Source organism: Symphodus melops (assembly GCF_947650265.1).
Source record: "Symphodus melops genome assembly, chromosome: 7".
Taxonomy (NCBI): domain Eukaryota; kingdom Metazoa; phylum Chordata; class Actinopteri; order Labriformes; family Labridae; genus Symphodus; species Symphodus melops.
In genome coordinates, this window is record NC_136697.1 from 12,323,741 (window position 1) to 12,344,231 (window position 20,491).

General features: G+C 41.0%; 3 protein-coding genes across 3 annotated transcripts; 2 read left to right on the plus strand and 1 right to left on the minus strand.

Annotated features, from left to right (window-relative positions):
• The first annotated feature begins 1,485 nt into the window (after positions 1-1,485).
• On the plus strand, positions 1,486-9,412 carry slc35a3b (solute carrier family 35 member A3b). The gene is made up of 9 exons (XM_079348901.1): positions 1,486-1,512; positions 3,352-3,562; positions 4,602-4,842; positions 5,011-5,165; positions 6,529-6,651; positions 7,059-7,233; positions 8,423-8,541; positions 8,686-8,819; positions 9,270-9,412. The coding sequence occupies exons 2-9, from the start codon at positions 3,461-3,463 to the stop codon at positions 9,391-9,393; spliced, it is 1,173 nt and encodes a 390-aa protein (XP_079205027.1). The 5' UTR covers positions 1,486-1,512; positions 3,352-3,460; the 3' UTR covers positions 9,394-9,412.
• Positions 9,413-11,290: 1,878 nt separating this feature from the next.
• fam78ba (family with sequence similarity 78 member Ba) lies at positions 11,291-15,353 on the minus strand. Its single transcript, XM_079348019.1, has 3 exons — positions 14,123-15,353; positions 13,655-13,934; positions 11,291-12,497 (listed from the first exon to the last, which is right to left on the minus strand). The coding sequence occupies exons 1-3, from the start codon at positions 14,455-14,457 to the stop codon at positions 12,255-12,257; spliced, it is 858 nt and encodes a 285-aa protein (XP_079204145.1). The 5' UTR covers positions 14,458-15,353; the 3' UTR covers positions 11,291-12,254.
• Positions 15,354-15,458: 105 nt separating this feature from the next.
• Positions 15,459-20,201, plus strand: cmpk (cytidylate kinase). Its single transcript, XM_079348021.1, has 6 exons — positions 15,459-15,694; positions 16,567-16,713; positions 17,493-17,645; positions 17,766-17,842; positions 18,122-18,218; positions 19,482-20,201. The coding sequence occupies exons 1-6, from the start codon at positions 15,551-15,553 to the stop codon at positions 19,521-19,523; spliced, it is 660 nt and encodes a 219-aa protein (XP_079204147.1). The 5' UTR covers positions 15,459-15,550; the 3' UTR covers positions 19,524-20,201.
• The last annotated feature ends 290 nt before the right edge of the window (positions 20,202-20,491 follow it).

Here is a 20,491-nt window from a genome sequence, read left to right on the forward strand (position 1 = left end):
AACTGAGCCTGGGTCATAGCTCAGTATTTACAGCCATATGTTTTCTTTAATAAATTCTTGTATTTGTCAATATTAAGGATTGGCAGGTTTTCTATTTTAATTTGAGCAGAAAAACAACTTCATTTCACATTTCTTCATACATTTTTAAAACAGCTTTTTTAGAACAACACTGGTCCCAGAACAGGCTACCTATGTGTTACTGATCCCAGAACAGACTACCTATGTGTTACTGATCCCAGAACAGCCTTCCTATGTGTTACTGATCCCAGAACAGCCTACCTATATGTTACTGATCCCAGAACAGTCTACCTATATGTTACTGATCCCAGATCAGCCTGCCTATATGTTAATGACCTCAGAACAGTCTACTTTTGTGTTACTGATCCCAGAACAACCTACCTATGTGTTACTCACCCAGAACAGTGAATCTTTGTGTTGCTGATCAAAGAACTGCCTGCCTATAGTGGATGGATTGGATAAGGACGCACTGAAGAGCCTCTCTCTACCTTACACAATGAAGTCAAGGGAAAATTACTGATTCATGATCATATTAAGTAACTAATGACAGGTTATATGATTATTTATTTAAGCTCATATTCTGGCCACTTTATATTGAATTTGTCAGCACGTTTTATATATATATAAAATTTAGGGGGGCTTAAGAACATTCTAGGGAGGCTTCAGACCCCCTAAAATAGGCCTAACGGCGCCACTGATTGAAAGTAACAGAAAAACAGCAGCAAAAAAAAGTTCCAAAAGCGAACGTAGCCAAAATCCCTTTGATGAATGAACTAATACACGAAAAGCACGCAGTAAATAAATAATATTTAACAAAAAATAAGGTTAGACGGGAGCTGCTGCAACAGGCTGCCATCTCGGCCGGCGCCGGTTTTGTGTACCTAAATCATTAAGATGAATTAAAGTTGAAGTTAAAGTTGACTAGTTTATTCCTTTTTTTTTTTTTTTTAATTAATGGAAGATATTGTTGCAGTAAAGGTAAGAATCGGAGGTAGTTCATTTCTGAAATAAGTCTAACAATATTCAAATGGCTTAAATTAACATGAACATCTATAATATTGCATACAAATAGTTTACTTAATAGCTTCGTTTTCACACCATACAGTGTGTCTCAAATTATGTTGGCCTTTACAGACTATGGACTCTAACAATTTCACAATAACATAGATGTTAGTATGTTTTTTCTCCAGCAGGTGTCACTAAACCTTTCGAGCATGTGGTCCGAACATGGGTTTATTCATTGTGGAGTAAGGAGGACTCTTACTCTTACTCGTGCTCCTTAAGTTCACTATGGAGTGTGCACCGTCACAGTGCACTCTTTCAGCTGTGAGGAAGATTATGTGACTTAATCTTATAGTTTGTGTGCATATAACAGCCAGGATAATTTAATGGCTTTTATAATAAGCGTCTGAAAGATCCGAGTGAGTGGACCAACCAGCGGATGATTTAGAGGAGCCTGTCACCCTCCCTGTCCTGAGCTGAGAGCCCCGTCAGGTAAATTGGTTTATTTACTCTTAAATCAGAGAAACTAATTAAAGGAGCCCTTAATAACACTTGTTAAAATAAAGACACACATACGCACACTTTAGTTTACGGATCCACATCCTGATAGCTATGGATGTAATATTTGTTTAGATAAAGAATCATTATTTCAAAGGACTAAATCCCTCTGTCATTACAGCCTTGGTCCTAATACAAACATCCATTCAAAACCACGATTGTCAGCAGAAACGTAGTATCAGCTTTTTACTCCTCTACATTTTCCTGTATGGTTTAGTCTCAGAAAGACTCCTAAATGTTAAATTGTAGCAGATTGATTGGTCTCCCCAGCCTCTCTCTCTCTCTCTCCACACACACACACACACACACACACACACACACACACACACACACACACTGATACATTTTAATCACAGCCTGTCAAGCATTAACGGTTAACTAGTCAGAAGTTATTATTTCCTGTCTCACACTTACAGCATCCTGAAAGCTTGAACACAGATATTCTTTACACTTAAGCCTCACATTTCCTGACTGAGGCATCTTTTTATTTTCTACCACTTCAAATGTCCTTCATCACCTGTAATGGGAGGACTGTGAGCGAAGTGAGCGAACTTCTCTGGTCTTAACAACTTAACGTATAATTGTGAAGAGTGGTCTTTTGCCCATTGTGGGATTGTAAACTAATTTTTGCTAAAAACACAGATCCTGAATCACTTTCAAGTTTCAACAGTCTCCTACTTGGATCAAACAGCCTGACTTTCCCTTGTACTGAGTTACGTCTTTTTTCCTTCTCGTCACTCAGTTATTCTATCTTTACTTGTGTTCTTGTGTCATCTGTTTTGTCTCCTTGTGACTTCCAGAGGTTTGTTTTTCCCGTTTTTGTGGACTTTACATGAGCAAGCCTTGTTTTTGCTTTTTTTGTTGAAATACACTTTTTTTCAGATAGTTCTGCACATGCGCTTTTTTTCCCTTCATTTTCTTTTCTTTTTTTTATAACCTTGACAACAACTATTTTATGTCTGGTGAAAGGAAGAATTGTAAATATGCTTTCACAAAGTACACTGTGCATCGTCATATGAATCTTTACTCTGGTGTTTATGTTCCTCTGGTAAATACAGGATGTAAAATGAGCCACAAGATGCTGAAAGAACAAGAGGTGTGGCAAACTCCACACACTGACCTCCTTATGCAGAGGGGCATGGCTGCACAATCCCACTCTGTGTGCTTGAATGTGTGTGTGTGTGTGTGTGTGTGTGTGACACCAAACAAACTCACAAGCGCTCTCTCTCTCTCTCTCTCTCTCTCTCTCTCTCTCTCAGTACTTTTTTTTAATTGCCAATGAATCCCTCACACCTGTTTGTTTTATGGTTTGCTTAGCTTGATGCCAGAATACATACCTTTTTGATAAGCAGCATCCTTCTCCTGACTCAGTCATTATCAACAAACTTAATTAGAGGGAGATCTTAACATTTCCAAAGATACTAAATCTCTTCATGTTCTCATGTTTCTTAATCTGACCCCAAGGAGTGTCTCTTTAAGTATTTGTTAAAATTTAGAGTGACCTGCATTGTACAGTGTCCGACAGGGTCTGGGACAGTGCCTGTGGAGTGGCAGACCAAGGCTGTGGTTTCCATATTTTAAAAAGAAGGACTGGAGGATGTGCTCCAATTGTTGGGATATGGGACATGGGAGTCTACTCATCCAGTGCATGCGTTTTGTGGACTTGGGGAGAGCTGTTGCTACAAGCCCACCAGTCCCTGTAAAAAGAAGTTTAAGGCGCAGCTGGGGGTTTCCAGTTTGGGGTCTTAAAAATCTCTTCTCTGCTTTTTGCAGATGATGTTGTTATATTGGATTGCTCTTGCCAGGAACTTTATTTAGCTATTGAGGAAGTTTGCAGCCGAGTGTGAAGTGGCTGAGATGAGGGTCAGCATCTCCATGGTCCATGGTATTCTGCCAGAAAATGATGAATTGCTCCATCCTGAGTGGGTTTGAGTTTTTCCCCCAAGGAGAAGGAGCTATCTCAAGGTCTTGTTCAGGAGTTCAGGTAAGATGGACTGAGAGATTGACGGGCAGATTGCTCCAGTGTCTGCAGTAATGCAGGTGCCGTGGTGAAGAGGCAGCTAAGCCTCTTCACCACGGCCAATCTTCCCTCTAACCCTTCCCTATAGCCATGAGCTATTGGTAGGGACAGAGAGAATGAGATCGCAGATACAAGCGGCCCATTTTAGTTTCCTCTGGATGTTGGCTGGGTTCAGCCTTAGAGATAGGTGGAGGAGCTCAGACAGCACAGTCGCTGCTACTCTGCATCAAAAAGAGCCAGTTGAGGAGGATCAGGCATCTGATTAGGACTCCTCCCTTTTTACAGACAGACCACATTCAGAGGAGACATTGGGGGTAACCCAGAGTTACCCCAATGTCACTCTGTGAACCCTCTACATATACACACGTTTATCTTCCATGTTTAGACGATGACTTGAGAGCTGAAATCAACACTGGCACTGCAGTAAGCCTTTAACTTTTGTCTGATGCCTCTAACTCAAATAAACTAGTCACAAGTACAACGTGCATTGTTAAGATGTGCAACAGGGCATTAACTGAAGGCCATAGGGAATTCAGTCTTGAGGTACCTGTTTTTCACAGCAGTTTTTAAACTAAATGCTTTTTACATGCAGCTTCTTCGCCAGTGATTCACCGAAGCCTTCTGCCTGAATCAGTAGCTGATGCATGTTGGTGGAGGGCAGATGTCCAAAGCAACTACAGACAAAGATGACATCTGTTTTCAGGAGTCCGTCCACCCCCTCTGTCCCCATTACTCTTATAGCTTGTCATATTGTTATTTTATGTTCTGCAGGAATGCCCCTCTCTCAGTACTCTGCCTTAGGCTGCAGCTTTCCCATTACCCTTTAACTACTAACCCGCATTCCTCTTCTCCAAACTCTCCTTGAAATTTACCCGCCACTTGTTTGAATATTCTTTTGATCACTTTGCCACTTTGTTTTTATCAATTAAATTTATTGAGAGATCCTTAAAATTCACACCAGCTTTGTGTCTTATCTCTCTCTTCCTTTCTGTCCATCCTGAAGAGTCCTTCATCATCTTCTGACTCAGAGGTCTCCACAATGGTCTTGTCCTTTTTACACTCCTCGAGGCTGAAGTACATGTCTCTGGGGGTGCTGGTGTTGCAGACCACCTCGCTGGTGCTCACAATGCGCTACTCCCGCACCCTGAAGGAAGATGGTCCCCGCTACCTGGCCTCATCTGCTGTGGTGACGGCGGAGGTGCTCAAGATCTTCGCCTGCACCCTACTTGTATTAATGGAGAACAGTGAGTACAAACTTAAATATTAGGTAAGAGAAAGTATTGGGTTTTGGAGTTAGACACTATGTAGACTTAAAACAAGCTCTCACTGAATTGCTAGATCATTTCTCTCTTCACGCCATGGGAGGTCTCTATAGGTTAAATTCCTGAAAACAGACTGCCTCTCTCTGACAGATTTCAGTTTCCATGCAATGAACCAGCACCTGAAAGAGGAGATTGTGTATAAGCTGACACAGACCCTGAAGCTGGCCATTCCTGCAGGGATCTACACGCTGCAGAACAATCTGCTCTATGTCGCCTTATCCAACCTGGACGCAGCAACGTATCAGGTGACATATGAATGTGCTGGTTCAAATCCACTGTTTGTGTGTGTATGTATTTAATTGAACTAATTTAAATATGGTTTGCCTTGTACTTAAATGTATAATATGGGAAGCTGGTGGCCAAGAGGTTGGGGCGCGTACCCCACGTACAGAGGCTGCAGTCCTTGAAACAAGCAGCCCAGGTTCAGGTCCGACCTGTGGCTCCTTCCCTGCATGTCATTCCCCACACTCTCTCTCTCTCACTTATTTCTGAATCTATCCACTGTTCTATCTCGACAATAAAGGCTCAGAAAGCCCTAAAAATTCTTTGAAGTGTGCATAATATGAATCACTTCCTCATTAAAATGTCCCGTAAAATCCTTTCATTGTCCCAGATGTTTCACTCAGAGAAACATTGCTGGTGTCTTTCTAGTGAGACTAGGGCTTTGGTCATAGTGATCTGTGATAATACTAATACTTGACCTTACTGATGTTCTCCTCTGATATTTACATTCTTGACAGTTTTTTTCCTCTGTCTTTAAAAATGGATTTGTTGTGAATCTCACAGCCAGACGGATTTCGAGCTTTGATTCCTTAGATTGTCATATTTTTAATGAATCACACTGTTAGGTATTTCTGGCTCAGCACTGAGCTGATTAAGTCCTATTTATCTAAAATGACTTCTTAAATCAATACAGGCCAAATCATCCCACCCAAGGTTCAATGCTTAGCCCCAACCCCTGCACATGCCTCCACTTGGTTGTATGATCTGAAAACTGAGAGTTTCATGACAAAGCCAAGCTGATCACCCTGATATATCTACTGTTGAGACAAAACTAACTTTTTAGAAATGGTCTCAAGCAAATGATGACACACAAAACAACGCCTTGATGTAAATAAAAGCAAATCTTCAATAGCTATTTTTGCATGGACAAAAAAAAGAATTCTGATTTTTAGACAATCTTGGTTGATGTATTGACAAATGTTGCACAAGTGTCCAAAAATTAACCTCCTCCATCATCTTGGATTTGACAACTGCAGCGTTTTTTTAAAGTAATTTCTTGTTTCCTGAGCCCACACCCAACCCCAGTTTGACGTGTGTATATCATTCTGTCCTGAAATTTTCCAGAAATTCTTTAAGCATGTTAAAACTAATTTCAATGTTATGACGTATTCATCAGAAATGCATCAACATTTTAAGAAACTAAAAAAAGTATGTCTCTGGTAATTTGGACTGGGTAAAATGTCTATTTCAGCCTGTTTAGTTTCTTGCAACTTCTTCCTCACATGTATTATGTTTCTTTTGTTGTTGTGTTGAATGGAAAGCACATTGCAAACATATAAAACCATTAGTGTTAATGTAATGTTGATGGTGTTGTGATCCACACAGGTCACATACCAGTTAAAGATCCTCACCACAGCACTGTTTTCTGTCTCCATGCTGGGGAAGAAGATGGGTCTGTACCAGTGGCTCTCACTTCTCTTCCTCATGGCTGGAGTCACTCTAGTGCAGGTAACAAACACCCTGAGCAATTAAAGAAAAATACATTTTCTCTGGGGGCCGTGTCCAGTGGGTGGCCCCCGTGAACCCTAAGCTGTGATTGGCATTTTGCCATGTCAGAGGCAGGACTTATCTTTTTTTAAAGTTCTTTAAAGTCTTACTTTTAACATACAATGAAGAATTAAGATAAGATATATACACACACACATATATTTAAATAGATCTGGCTACCCCTGCACAAGTCAGTGCCCCAGTTGGGCCACCCCAGTCAGAAAAGAATGGACACGCTTTTGTCTTTGAGTATAATTTGTGTAGTACAGTAGGAGTTTATCTAAAGTAGTTACATTACTCACATTACAAGGTGTTAAGTGCTCTGCCTGTCCCTTTGTATGTGATTATCAGTTTTTTAACCTCCACAGTGGCCTGCTGACTCTGAGGGAGACACTGAGCAGGAGATCCTGTCTGCAGGTTCTCAGTTTGTTGGGCTGATTGCTGTGCTGATGGCATGTGTGTCCAGTGGCTTTGCTGGAGTTTACTTTGAGAAAATCCTCAAGGAAACTAAACAAAGTGTGTGGGTCCGAAACATTCAGCTGGGTGAGTAACTATAGCCAGGACATGCACTCACTTTGGTGAACAGCCTGTACTTGAAATCTTGAGAATCAGATTCGGTTTTATTGGACAGGTATGTTTAACACACAAGGAGTTTAACTGCGGTAGACTTTGCACTGAAATGTAGAGAAGTCCTAAGTTGCTATAGTTCACACCCTCACGTGTCCTGAATGAGGGTCATTTGAAGATAGATAGATAGATAGATAGATAGATAGATAGATAGATAGATAGATAGATAGATAGATAGATAGATAGATAGATAGATAGATAGATAGATAGATAGATAGATAGATAGATAGATAGATAGATAGATAGATAGATAGATACTTTATTGATCCTGAGGGAAATTCAGGAAGCACATTTGAAGCACTTTTATGTCTGTAAAATAGGACAGTTTTTTGCTTTGGTAAGGATCAAATCTTTGTTGAACAGGGCTCATAGACTCCAATGCTGTATTTTCACAGTTTTTTTTTGTTATTTTCTATGACAGTGATTCTATTGATTTGCATTAATAACTTTTATTTCAATCCAATGCAAAAAGGTAACTGTGTTTTCACACACAAAAAAAAGTGCCATATCTCTCTGTTGATGGCACAATGATAAAACTTCAAGCTTGGTCTTATAGTAAAATATTCAATCTTGTATTTAAAGGGGAAACACTGCATGCTTAAATGTATTTCTGCCTTCTGCCAGATCAGAGGTCAGAGGGGTTTGAATGTTAACCCTATCCCTCACCCTATAACAACCATAACGATTACAGTTTTCAAGTAATGCTGTTAATGGTGTACACATGAGGAAATGATAGAGTGTGAATGTCTGGGTTTCTATATGTGTGTCACAGAGTGGACTTTTATCTTGGGGGTTAATTTGTTTAAATACACACAAAAAATGACTGGCTGATGCTGGGAGAGAGAGGAGGAGTTAATGGTTGCAACATGGCCGTGGGAGCAAGCAGGATATACCTGACAGCTTTCTTTCCTGTATGCGTGTCTGAAAGCAAACTGTTGAACCTAAGCTCTAGCCCTAAGTTTAACTTAAGTGACCTCTAGTGGCAGGACAGTGGGTTTCAACAACTTCTTAAGAGGTACTTTTCTGTATATTACAAAACACAGTTGAAAAAATAACTATATCAAATATTATTGCTGAAGCCTTACCTCTTTTTTGTCTCCTCCAGGTTTGTTCAGCTTCTTGTTTGGTATGGGAGGAATGATAGTATATGACGGCCAGAGGGTGAAACAGTGGGGAATATTTCAGGGTTACAACATCATCACCAGCACAGTTGTTGTCTTACAGGTTTGATAATTATGCCACTGTTCTATACACAATATCTTGACTTCCCATTTGTGTCAAAACATACATAAAAGTGCAATACAAAAATGTGTTGTGTGTTTGTCTGAGTGCTCTTTGCTTCTTATAATACATTATTCTCTCCTGCAGGCTGTGGGCGGCCTGGTTGTAGCAGTGGTCATTAAATATGCAGACAACATCCTCAAAGGATTTGCCACCTCTCTGTCCATCATTGTGTCTGCAATCATTTCATATTTTATGCTTGAGGATTTCAACCCCACAAGGTAAACAAATGCTCATAAAACCAGTTATATTTCTTTTTTTAAAATGTCATGCTAGATAGCATACCTTAGGAAACAAGAGGATTTAATGAGGGCAACCATGAGGTTTATGTTGGCTCTTTTAGAATTAAATACCTCAATAACTTTTCGATAGATTAGCACACGGTTTGGTACAAACATTGTATGTCCTTATAGAGTGACTTGTGATGTTCCTCTTCCTGTAGCATATTGGATACAAATTTTCAGTGTTTCAATCAATGGCAACATTTTACAAAACAAGTTAGGATCCTATCAGACTTGGCTGTATTTTGTATTTACCACCCATTAGCTAATATTAGCGAGCTAAGTACATCCTCACAAAGTTTCTTGCATGGCATTGACTTTTACACATTTCTTTGTTTCTTGAAAAAAAAATATTTCTCTCTTTTTGCTCTTTTCTATTCCCTCCTCCAGAGTATTTTTCTCAGGGGCAGTGCTGGTCATTGCTGCCACATTTCTGTACGGCTACGAGCACAAGCCTGCTAGTAGCACCACCATCAAAGTGTACACAGAGACCTCTGTGAACTGTGCTACCTGACTGGAGTGATCACAGGCTCCCAAAAAACGCTCCATGAACTGTGAAAGGGAGTTTGGAAAACAGAATTAAACTGAGGCGGAAAAGATGAATGAATATCAACTGGAGACTGTTGACCAGAAACATGCTCCAAATAATCAGCTCGAAACATGCTGCTTTGCAACAAAGATGGAGGACAATATCTTGTGGTGTGGCTTGAAAAGATTTTAATATTATAAATAATGAAAAATGTATGCAGTATAATGTTTCTTATAATGTTGTTATTGGGAGTACATTGAGGCTATACCTTACCTTAAACAGACATCGCTCAAGTAAAATTAACTTTAGCTGATTTATCCTGTGAAACCCTCAGCCTGACTGATATGTAGTTAAGCCAATGTTATGTGCAGTTGTGCCTACTACAGATACCTTGGCATAAGCTGTATTTTGAAATATCAAACTTTTTGACTGATCATATATAGCAGAAAGCAACACTGTGCTTGAAGAATAAATGATGTCTTTCAATTGTTTGTTCACTGACAGGGCACTGTCTGCAACACATTCCAACCTAAATTTTGAAGGTCAGTATTTCAATCATGTATTTATGTTTTATGGGATATGAAACAGGGATGTATGTACAAAAAAAGGTATGCTGGGAGCTCCTATCTCAAAGAGAGGAAATACCTATGCAAAGCATCCATCTAGTGGTGGAATCAGGAGCAGACTTGCTGCAGAGAAGAAGGGTTACCTCTCTTCAAAGATGCTGAAGGTCTTTTTTTTTTTTTTTTTACAAGGGATATGGCTGCTCTCAAATTATTGCTCATCTCAGTATTTGCGTGAAGGGGCTCATTCCTGTGTTATTTAAACAGAAAAATTATGTATTTATGTAAGAACAGATGAATAAATTATGGCATCTTTTATGGTAAAACAACCAGCTCTACCTTGATCTCTTTTTTGTACTTCAAAGTGGAATGAACAGCTAAATTGGAGCATGATGTTTGTGTACACACACTCACTCACTCTCTCTCTCTCTCTCTCTCTCTCTCTCACACACACACACACACACACTAATGCAGGCACACAGAGCAAGGCACACCCATGAATATTTTTATAACTGTTTTTTTTTCAGTTCCAGTTGCAGTGCACTCAGTAACACTAAACTTGTCTCTATAGCAACAGATGTCTGAGCTAGCTGCTGTACATTGACAACTGTAGACACACTAAATAAATATAACACATTTACCTTTTTGAGTGTTTTTCCTGGAAGAAATTAGGATTTTAATTCAAGAGTGGCCCTGACAAATGAAAAAAGAATTAAGCCTCACTGTCCGATTTCCTTTGCTCAGTTTTTTTCTTGCCATTGCCATGTTTTTAAATGGGAAGTCTACCCTGAAGCAGTCTTTGCATTGGTTTCAAGAGCTAATGTGTATTTTGTGTGTGACATTGTGTGTTGATGGGGTGGACAGGCAAAGGAGAGGAGATGGAGGCAGATGGGAAGGGAAGGCATGAACCTGGAGAGAAGCACAGATGGAGGAATGAGTCATGTGACTCGAGCGTGGAGTGGCAGGCAAGGACCTGGACCGAGCTATGGGACAGACCACAGCCATGACAGGACAGCCTGTGTCATGGCTGTGTGCTATTATTCTCTACAAAACAAAATAAAACAAGCTAAGGATAGGATATGAAACTGTGAAATGTCCTCAGTCGACCTTTTAAAAAATACACTAACTCAATTATATAAAACTAAACTATCCTAAATGCAGTCTTATTCAATTCCAGATGATGGAAAGTGTTAAGAGGGCATTCAGAATTGTGTTAATATTTATGTAACTGGGTAGCGCAACATGGCCTGATTACAGTCAAATCGACCTTGAGTCTGAGTACAATTCGGCCCCATTCCAGCGATGATCAATAACCTGCTCTCACCCCCTTGTTTTAAATCTGTTGTATGGCACTATTCCAAGTCATTTACACCACACCTATTTAGAGCAGAGCTGACATTATTTATTCTAACTGATAACATTTCCAGCTCATCTCTCTGACAGTGTGTAACCCATCTGAATACAATATCAGCTTCACTACAGAGGCAAGTGAGTGAAAGATATATTGGTGCATATATTTGGTGTGTTTGCAAAACCCCAGAGAAAACCACAGCACATTTGTTTTTCCTTTGTCCTGATTTTTATGCAAGGTGGGTGCTCTTAATACAATCTGACTGATGCACAAGTTAATCTTCACTAAAAAGATTCATATAATATGCTGTCTCTTTTAAATGTTCTGAATACATCCTTGAATAATTACTGAGTGTGCTGAGGAAGGCCTTTGTTGGCACTGATGAGGTTTAACCAGCCTGCAGGGTTTTTTCTTCTTTTTTGGCTGGTTTTTTTCCACCAAAATGTCTTTAGGTATCAAGTTATAAAAATGAATGCTATTCTTAAACTTCTCAAGGACAGTTTGTTGTCTCTCTCTTTCTCTCTCTCTCTCTCTCACTGGCTCATGCAATAAGATCTACATAAGGATGCAGGATGCAGTTCTTGTTTGGGTCTGACACCTCTGGTGGTAAAAAAAAAAACAGCGCTCCTTCTTCGCTAAAAAGCAGGCAGAGCTCTTTGAAGCAGTACAAAACTGGTCGGGGACCATACAAGCCTGGATGAAACTGGGGCCCTGACTCTATATTGTGCCAGACCCAAGATGTAAAATTCACTCTGGCTTGCGATAATGGTCCTCTTAAATCTTCCAGGATTAATGAGCCACTGGCATCCTAAGCTCAGGGACACCATCAGTTCTCTCTTCCCTGATAGGCTTTGTGACTTTATCACCCTGATCACTCCCTTTGCTGCAAGAGGGAAAGATTATACTTTTGTCTCTGCAGACATTTCAGTCTCTTATTTTGGAGGTATGACCACAAGTGGTGCCCCTCTCCTCGGCCTCCACATGAGCACTTGGGCGTCGTTGGCGTTGGGCCTCCCCAGCGCGTTGGGAGGGATGGGCTCCTGGTAGTTGAGGATGTGTGGCTGCTCCTGGTAAGGACGACCCACCAACGAGGCCCGAGAGCCCAGAGGCATGTCAGGCTCAACAGCGATGTCCACACGCATCCGCCACCGCACTGTCTGCAACACGATACGCTCCTGGGGGAGGAGAGCAGTTAATATTAAGATATGTGAATGGTGTGGTGTATTCTAAGATTCATTGAGATTAATTGTGTCACTTCTTACATTGATGAAGCATTATGTCCTCTTCTGCTGATAGACGTGTTAACGTACATTCTAGTGTATTGGTAAGGCTATGTAAATAAGCTTATCTGATACACATGAAAGTACAAGTAAAGAACTTTAATCCCACCCTTTTCTTACAAAAAAGTCACGAAGAAAAAAAGCCTGACAACCTTCTCTATGAAGGCCTTAAAGGATACATCCCTTAATAAGATGAAACTAATCAATCAATTTGATCTAAACGCAACAAAAGTCACCTCATGACAAGTTACATTCATAGCAGTTCACAGTTTCACCGTAAGTGAGAAATGAGCATTCAAAGAAAACCTCACAAGAAGTCTATATTTTTGCAAAAACAAAACAAATACAAAAAAGTTCAAAAGCTTTTTATGTTTAGGCTTATAGAATGACAATGCTTTCAGATCATGTTGATCGAGACAGATGAAGGTCTCTAACTATCAGCTACATTTGGATTATTAGGTGGTGAAAAACAAAATGCTTTTCTGAGTTTTTTAGGCTTTAGGATGGACACAGACATGTTCTGTTTAAAATCATCCATATTGTCTACACTGAATGTTATCACTGTATGGCATGTTTTGTCTGTTTCATGCAGGCGTGGTTTAGACCAAGTGGCAACCTCCAGTGTTGAAAAATGAAGCCAATGCGGAAGTGTACAAAACTGCCATTTTCATACTACCTCATTGGTAGATAATGACAGGCTAATTATTTACTAATGTCTTTTAACAGGCAGAAACCTTGAGTAGAAAAAGACAGCCCAGAAAGTGGAGGGAATAATGAAATGTTGATGCTCACTTTGAGCTAGACCTTTTCCTGATGGGCATTTCAGCAGATAGCAAGGATGGGGCACTTTGTAACTTTACACCAGAAAGAAAAAGAGCAGGGGGAGATATTGCAGTCTGTGTGTGCAATGCAAAATCTGTTTCTATTGATGTAATGCCAGCACTTAAACTGGACAGACACAGAACAAACAACACTGTCACTTAAAGACAATTATTAAGTTGTGAATTTTAAAACAATTTACTTTTTGAGTATGCATGTGTTTTTGGCCTTACCTTGGTGACAGAGTTCATGGCTACCAGCCAGGTGATGAAGCTCTGGTCCCGGGTGATGTGGGTCAGTATGGGCGTGTTACTGTTGCTGATGGGCACTGCCCAGGTCACACTGGGGTAAAAGTTGTCATTCATGCTGACCGTCAGACGAGACGGTTTGGACGTTGGCCCGGTCAAGGTGACAGTCTCTGTGGTGTTGCCATACCACGGATAACTGACACCGTCTGAGTCGCTGATGGCCTTGACCCGACCCTCTCGAAGCTCTGGTAGCTCCCAGCTGGACCTGCAGATGGAGGACAACGGGGACAGAGAAACAAGGTGAGGTTTTTCTTGCATTGGCTGGCTCAGGTTGGGATTTAGAGGTTTTACCAGAATTTGAAAGAAGTGAGAGGTGTGCACATCAAAACATTGTCCCAACTAACCACCTTTAGAGGCAAAAAGTCAAACAGGATGTTTCTGATGTTCACTTACATGCCAATGTCCCCATATGTATTGTAAAACTCCATTTGAGTACAAGCCTGGATCCATCCAACCACCCAGGTCTCATTACGGGGCACCGGTGGCATCACCACGCCTGCTGAGGCCCTGAAGTACGGCGTCTTGTATCGAAGAACAATCGGGGAGTTCTCCTCGATGATGGTGGGACACTGGTCAATGGAGGCTGACACCTCATACACCACAATGTTTTCCCGCTTGATGCGGGGCTTGCATGCAATGCTCTGAATACAGCCCATAGTGCAGGCAACGAGCAAAATGAGCAAAACCAGAGAAGAAGGGAGCAAATGTTTCCTGACCAGTATGCACATCAGTCCCCTTCAGATTCCACCCTTGCCTGAAGAATAGATCAAATCCTTTAATTGCCCATGATCAGTGATTGGTTGGAAAGGAAAACAGAATAGGAAAAAAAAAAAAGATGGGGAGGGGGGTTCACAGTCACCATTGATGAAACCTAAAAACATCCACAAGCATATTTTCAAGATGATATGGAGTTGAGAGGGAGAAAGTGGGGCCTGGGGGGGGAAGTATCACAGATCTCCGCAGCCTCCTCCCCCCGGTCTGCCTGCTGACTGCCGCACTGCCCTTGGCGCTCGTCCCCAGAAACTGCAATCCGGCCTCCCCTTGGGTGCTGCTCCACCTCCGCCGTGCCTCCGGAGGATTCTCTGCCACTCGTCGAGTCCAAACGTCCGGCTGCACGTCCGGGTGCCCCTTGATCCTGCTGCTCTGTGCCTGGCTCTGCGCTGTCATGTCAAGCAGTGACAGGGGAGCCAGGTGCGTCAGAGGAGGGGGTGCTGGTTGCCTTTTGTTTGCTTGGCTTTTCCTGTTTTCGCGCGGCGCGCTCAAAAGACAAAATCCGGATGCTCATCACCTTGACCTACATGAAAAGAAGCTAGATCAAATGAGCGACAATGAGCGAGCCAACCGGGCTAAAGCGGGCTATTTTAATGTTTTTACTTGCTGTGTGCTTCCATTCTTGTGGATGCATGAATGGTGCATCATGAATGGAGGCAGCGAGGCATCATAAACGTGCAAGAAAACATTAACTGTACCCAGTCGCACGAGAGTCCCTCGGTTCTCGTCGCACTGTTTCCTCTTGCTGGTGAACCTCGCGGACCGGAGAGCATCCTTTTCCAGATGCGGGCTCGCCTTGCTCGGTTTGGAGGTGCTGATGCTGGAGAGGCAGGGGAGGGGCGTCACCCGACCTCTGCATTGAAAAAAAAAAAACAAGTGCGATAGGGCGTGGCTTCATGACCTTCGTCACTCCTAATCGGAACCTCATTGGTCGCTGGAGTCAATAGCGGAAGTGGTTTAGTTCCTACCCTCTGACACTGACACGCATTCAACTCGTCTTGTTATATTCGTCCACACACCCCGCCGGTCCACGCCTGTAGCTGCTGGTATATGATCGGCCGTGTGCTCGGTTCCTTGTCTCAGAGGGCGCCGAGCTTGTTGTACCGGGTGTCGCTGATGATGAAGCCGCAGGTTGTGTTCGTGCTGGGCGGGCCTGGCGCCGGGAAAGGGACCCAGTGCTCCAAAATCGTGGAGGTATACGAGAGAAAGCACAAATAACCGGCTTTGTGTTATGGGATGTAGCATGTAGAGACAGAAACAGTATTTGGGTCATTTGAGGTCACGATCCTCCTTTATTTATTATAATTTAATTCAGTGACTTTTGATCGTCCTCTGTGTGTGTGTGTGTGTGTGTGTGTTAGCCGGCCAGCTAGCTAGCCTGTTAGCCGCACAGGAGATGCAGTTTATCTTCTCACATTCAATATAGTATATCACCTACCGAATACAAAGGTTATATTATTAGTTGTTTAAAAAGTAGACAGTATTTATTTATGACAACTGGTCACCAACTGTGTGTATTGTGGTCCTTTTTTAAGTGGTGCTTGTTAGCTCCAAACAGAACTGACAGAGCTTTTCTCCATGTTGTAACCTTATCATTGGCTTATCCACTTCTGACGTGATTTCCTGGTTATTGTAAATCAAGAGATTGTCCACTATTGTCAACAAACAGGTGTAGCAAGTATGACTTGAATGCCTCCAGCTGTACATCTTCTGTATTACTACTTATAAACTTAGACATCTGTTTGACAAAGAGAGAGAGAGAGAGGGAGAGGTGTTAAGATAAACTACTCTGTTCACAAATGTTGAGCTTGAATGACAGCCATGTATAAAGGTTCCTTTCATTCAGTATGTAAGGACTGACTGTATTAAGGCTTGTGTGTGAAAGCCTTTTTCAACCTGCGTATAAAAGAGTGTCAGCAGAAGTCTCCAGACTTCGCTCATAACCAACCGTCACTTTCTTCTCCACAAATAGTTTCATCTTAGTATTTTAAACTGTACTACAAGAGAACAGGTCTTTAGGGAAGGATCAACTCTTCAAATGAAATCAAAGCATTTGTGTCTCTCAGAACTACAACTACACCCATCTGTCAGCTGGAGACTTGCTGAGGGCCGAGCGGGCGAGACAGGAGTCTGAGGTTGGACAGCTCATTGCCAACTACATCAAAGAGGGGAAGATTGTCCCTGTGGAGATCACGATCAACTTACTCAGGAAGGTATGCACCTGAAACAGGCTCTAAAACAGGTTTGTGATTGCATTGCGGGATCAGATCCTGATCAGTTTGCCTGTGAGCAGACGCCTTTACCTGAGGTCTATTAGCAGCTGCACTAAAGTCCACTCAAATGTGTTTTTGCAATTAAAAAAAAAACTTGTAACATATTTCTAAATGTACACCTAAGCTTTTATCTTTTTGGAATCATAACATACTCAGTTGCATTTAGGTGAGGAGGTGGCTGGGATGGGGGGCGTTAAAGTGTGTTAAACAAGTAAAAGAACATTTCCACAAGACAAAGGCAACAATTACAAAATGACATTAAGATAACTGAGGCTAGCAGAGGGGAAACCCTTCTTTTCACTTCATCACTCTGCACATGGTGCTACCTTCTCGTGGTAACTTAAGGGCTCACTCTGACTTAATGCTGTTGTTTTAAAAGTGAGCTTGCAGACAAAGTCTGGATAACGTTGGGTTAAAACATTTGGGTGGGGCCCACACATGCAGCCTACCCGCATAATAATGTTGGGACATTTTAAGAAGTGCAGTGCATGTGTGAAATGTCCTCTTGTCTCCACTGCTGTTTTGAAGTCCATAAAAATTGGGGTGATTTGTTGCCCTCTGTTAAAGCTAGTAAATACCAGAAAATGAATCATTGGCATATATATAGTTTAGTTAAGGAAGGGCTGTTTTTTTTTCTCCGTTTTGCGGCATCTTCAATCAATCGTAAGAAAAAAAACATCAGAAAAACAAACTTTAATAAGTGTTTTGTTTATTGAAAGGCGATGGAAGAAACCATGCAGCGAGATGAGAAAAAGTTCCGCTTCCTCATCGACGGTTTTCCCCGTAACGAGGACAACCTGGAGGGCTGGAACACCGTCATGGATGACAAAGCAGATGTCAAGTTTGTGCTATTCTTTGACTGCAGCAATGAGGTATGTCATGGAAACTAGGGAAACGTCTTGCTGTATTACCACAAACATTAAGGAACGGAGCTGATATCTTCACATAGATTTTATACTGAGTGTGTTTTTTGTCTTTTTTATCGTCCTCAGGTTTGTATCGACAGATGTCTAGAAAGAGGGAAAAGCAGCGGACGCTCGGACGATAACAGAGAGAGTTTGGATAAAAGGTCAGCCTGGACTACAAACAATATGAGACACTTTAGACTTTAACAATACTGAACCACGTACAAGTTGTGATTCCTTCACGTGTTAACTGCTGGATTTGACTATTTATTGATTCCATATACTAGTTAGCTTCTGTTCTATTTTTACAATCATATTTGATCAGTATAGATTTGTGATCCATTTATCTGACTGTTAGATACTTACCTGTGTTTGTGTCTCCTTCAAGTCTTCTGTGTCATCTGACCCTGATAACCAAACCTGTTTTTTTTATTTTAATGCAGAATCCAAACCTACCTGCAGTCGACACGACCAATCATTGCATTGTATGAGAAACTTGGCAAGGTGCGCACTGTAGACGCCTCCCTGTCTGTGGATGAGGTGAGAAAACAGCAGTGACTGTTCTGTGAACATCAGCTAGTGCTTACTAAAGAGATGTCACTTGCCAAACATTTCTTAAATCGATGAAGGTAAACAAGTCTTATACCTTAAAGGTATCATGTAGAATTTTATGACCATTCAAATATCTTAATTGATGACATTTTTATAAAAATAAAATTTTTTGGGGTACTTACATCACCTCAAGTAGTTCCAACAGTAATCCGAGCCAGAGGAATCTGTGATTTTATCATTGCAACTATGTGTCTTGTTGCGACAGCCGCCATGATAAGCAGCCATGACAGACACAAAATATTTATTGTTAGGGAAAGACCGGATGTTGCATAAGGAATCAGGAGCTGCTCCTGAAAGCTGCCATACTGTGGCAGAGAGAACGACCGTCATTCCCCACCAGCCTCGACCTTATCTTTTCTTTATTGTTTGGATTGCGAGCCCCCTGGCAGCGTATTTTACATACTGCGCATTTACTACACACATTGAAGTGGGTTTGTCTATTGTATAATTCTATTATTTGCAGCTTAAAGCAAAAGGACACTGGCATGGATGGTAGGGATTTTAGTAAGGAAATATTAACAAGTAAGAAGTCCAGGTCGTCAAATTGCAGCATTTATGACATCTTGACATTTAATAGTCTACTGGTTGAAATGTTACTTCTATCCCTGAAATAAAAGAGAAACAAAGTTGTTTTTTAATAACAAAAATAATTCTTAGTTCTAGCCTTCATTAATATATTGTCCCTCAAATTGAACTTTAATAAAAACCTCCCCGTGATGTAATGAGTTTTTATAATATAATGGGTTCTGCAGTCCAAATTTACAACATTGAGTAGAGCTGTCTCCCCCTGCCCCCTCCTCCCTAGAGTCACACAGGAACCTTAATCTTTCTGCACTCTTCTCTAACCTCTCTTTTTCAAAAGCATCTCCAATATTTATCCTAGTTTGACGATGTTTAGGTCGGGTAGAATCAATTTTATCTGAACCAGGTTGCTTTAACACTTTCGGTTTGCCTGGCAAACCAAGGGGGGTCCGAGACATGGGGGTGCCTTAAAACTGCCGTCCTTATCTGTTCAAAAACAGACCATTCCAGACCAAAATTGAAACTCATGGAGGAGGGCATGCTGTTTCTTTAATATTCGATGTTGCAGTGAGGTCATGTCATCTTGCGTATTGGACTTTAAAACAAAATGTTTTTAAAAATCCATCCTAATTGTTTCATAATTAAACTCAGCTTTTGTGTCTCTTTCAGGTGTTCGCTCATGTGAAAGCCATCCTAGACAAAGAGGGTTGAAGGTCTCCAGCTGTCAACAACATTTACCTTTTTTTTTAAGTTTTAATCAACTGCAAGTACTCTATAATAAGTTTATATGTCCATTCATATGACTTTTTACTTTTGGTTACGGTTTTATTTCACTTTTTTTCCATCTCTTTTGTAATTGCTGCACTGTTTGTGTGTGTGTGTGTATGGTCTATGTCAGTATGAATGAGAAGTAGAGATGCCTAAGCAGCTACTTGAGAACAGATGGTCGCTGTCTGTCATCATAGTCTGAGGCCTTCACATTGAAAATGGATCATTAATTTAGAGCAACTTTTTTTTGTCAATCAAAGGCACTTCTAAAATGTGGAAACATGGAAAACATCACTCATGTCTACAGAGGATCATGTTTTAGAAGCAGCAAAAGCTTCTGACCAAATAGTTGATTGACATGACGATGAAAGACTTGGATCACTTGAAGTGAAGTGTTTAAAACACGTGTCTCATCTTTAATGGCCAGCTCTACAGAAACATGACAGGGTGCTTATGTGACATGCAGAGTTATCTGGTTCATGTTCTTGACTCCACCACCTGGATGTGCTGCATAGCTTCAACACGTTGGATTAGACAAGAAAAAACATGAAGATATAAGATATGATAAATCTGTTGTACTGTATCTTGAAGGAGGAGAGATTAAACAGCAATTTAAAGACACATTTCCCCTCTTTTTGTGCTTGATTATTTATGTAGTGTACATGAGGTACATATTTTGAAAACCAACTTTGTAAACATAGCAGACCTATAGATTTATAGTGCTATTGTCAATCATATGAAAGGGTTTTTTATTTATTTATTGTATCAAGATTAATTACCTTATTATCTCATTCTATTTTTTTTTACGAAATCTACACCTTTCATTAGCGTTTTGTCGAATCAGCCACCAGGGGGCGCTGGACTTCGCTATAATTTGAAAAGGAGTAACTGTCCCAGTTGCCAAGGAAACA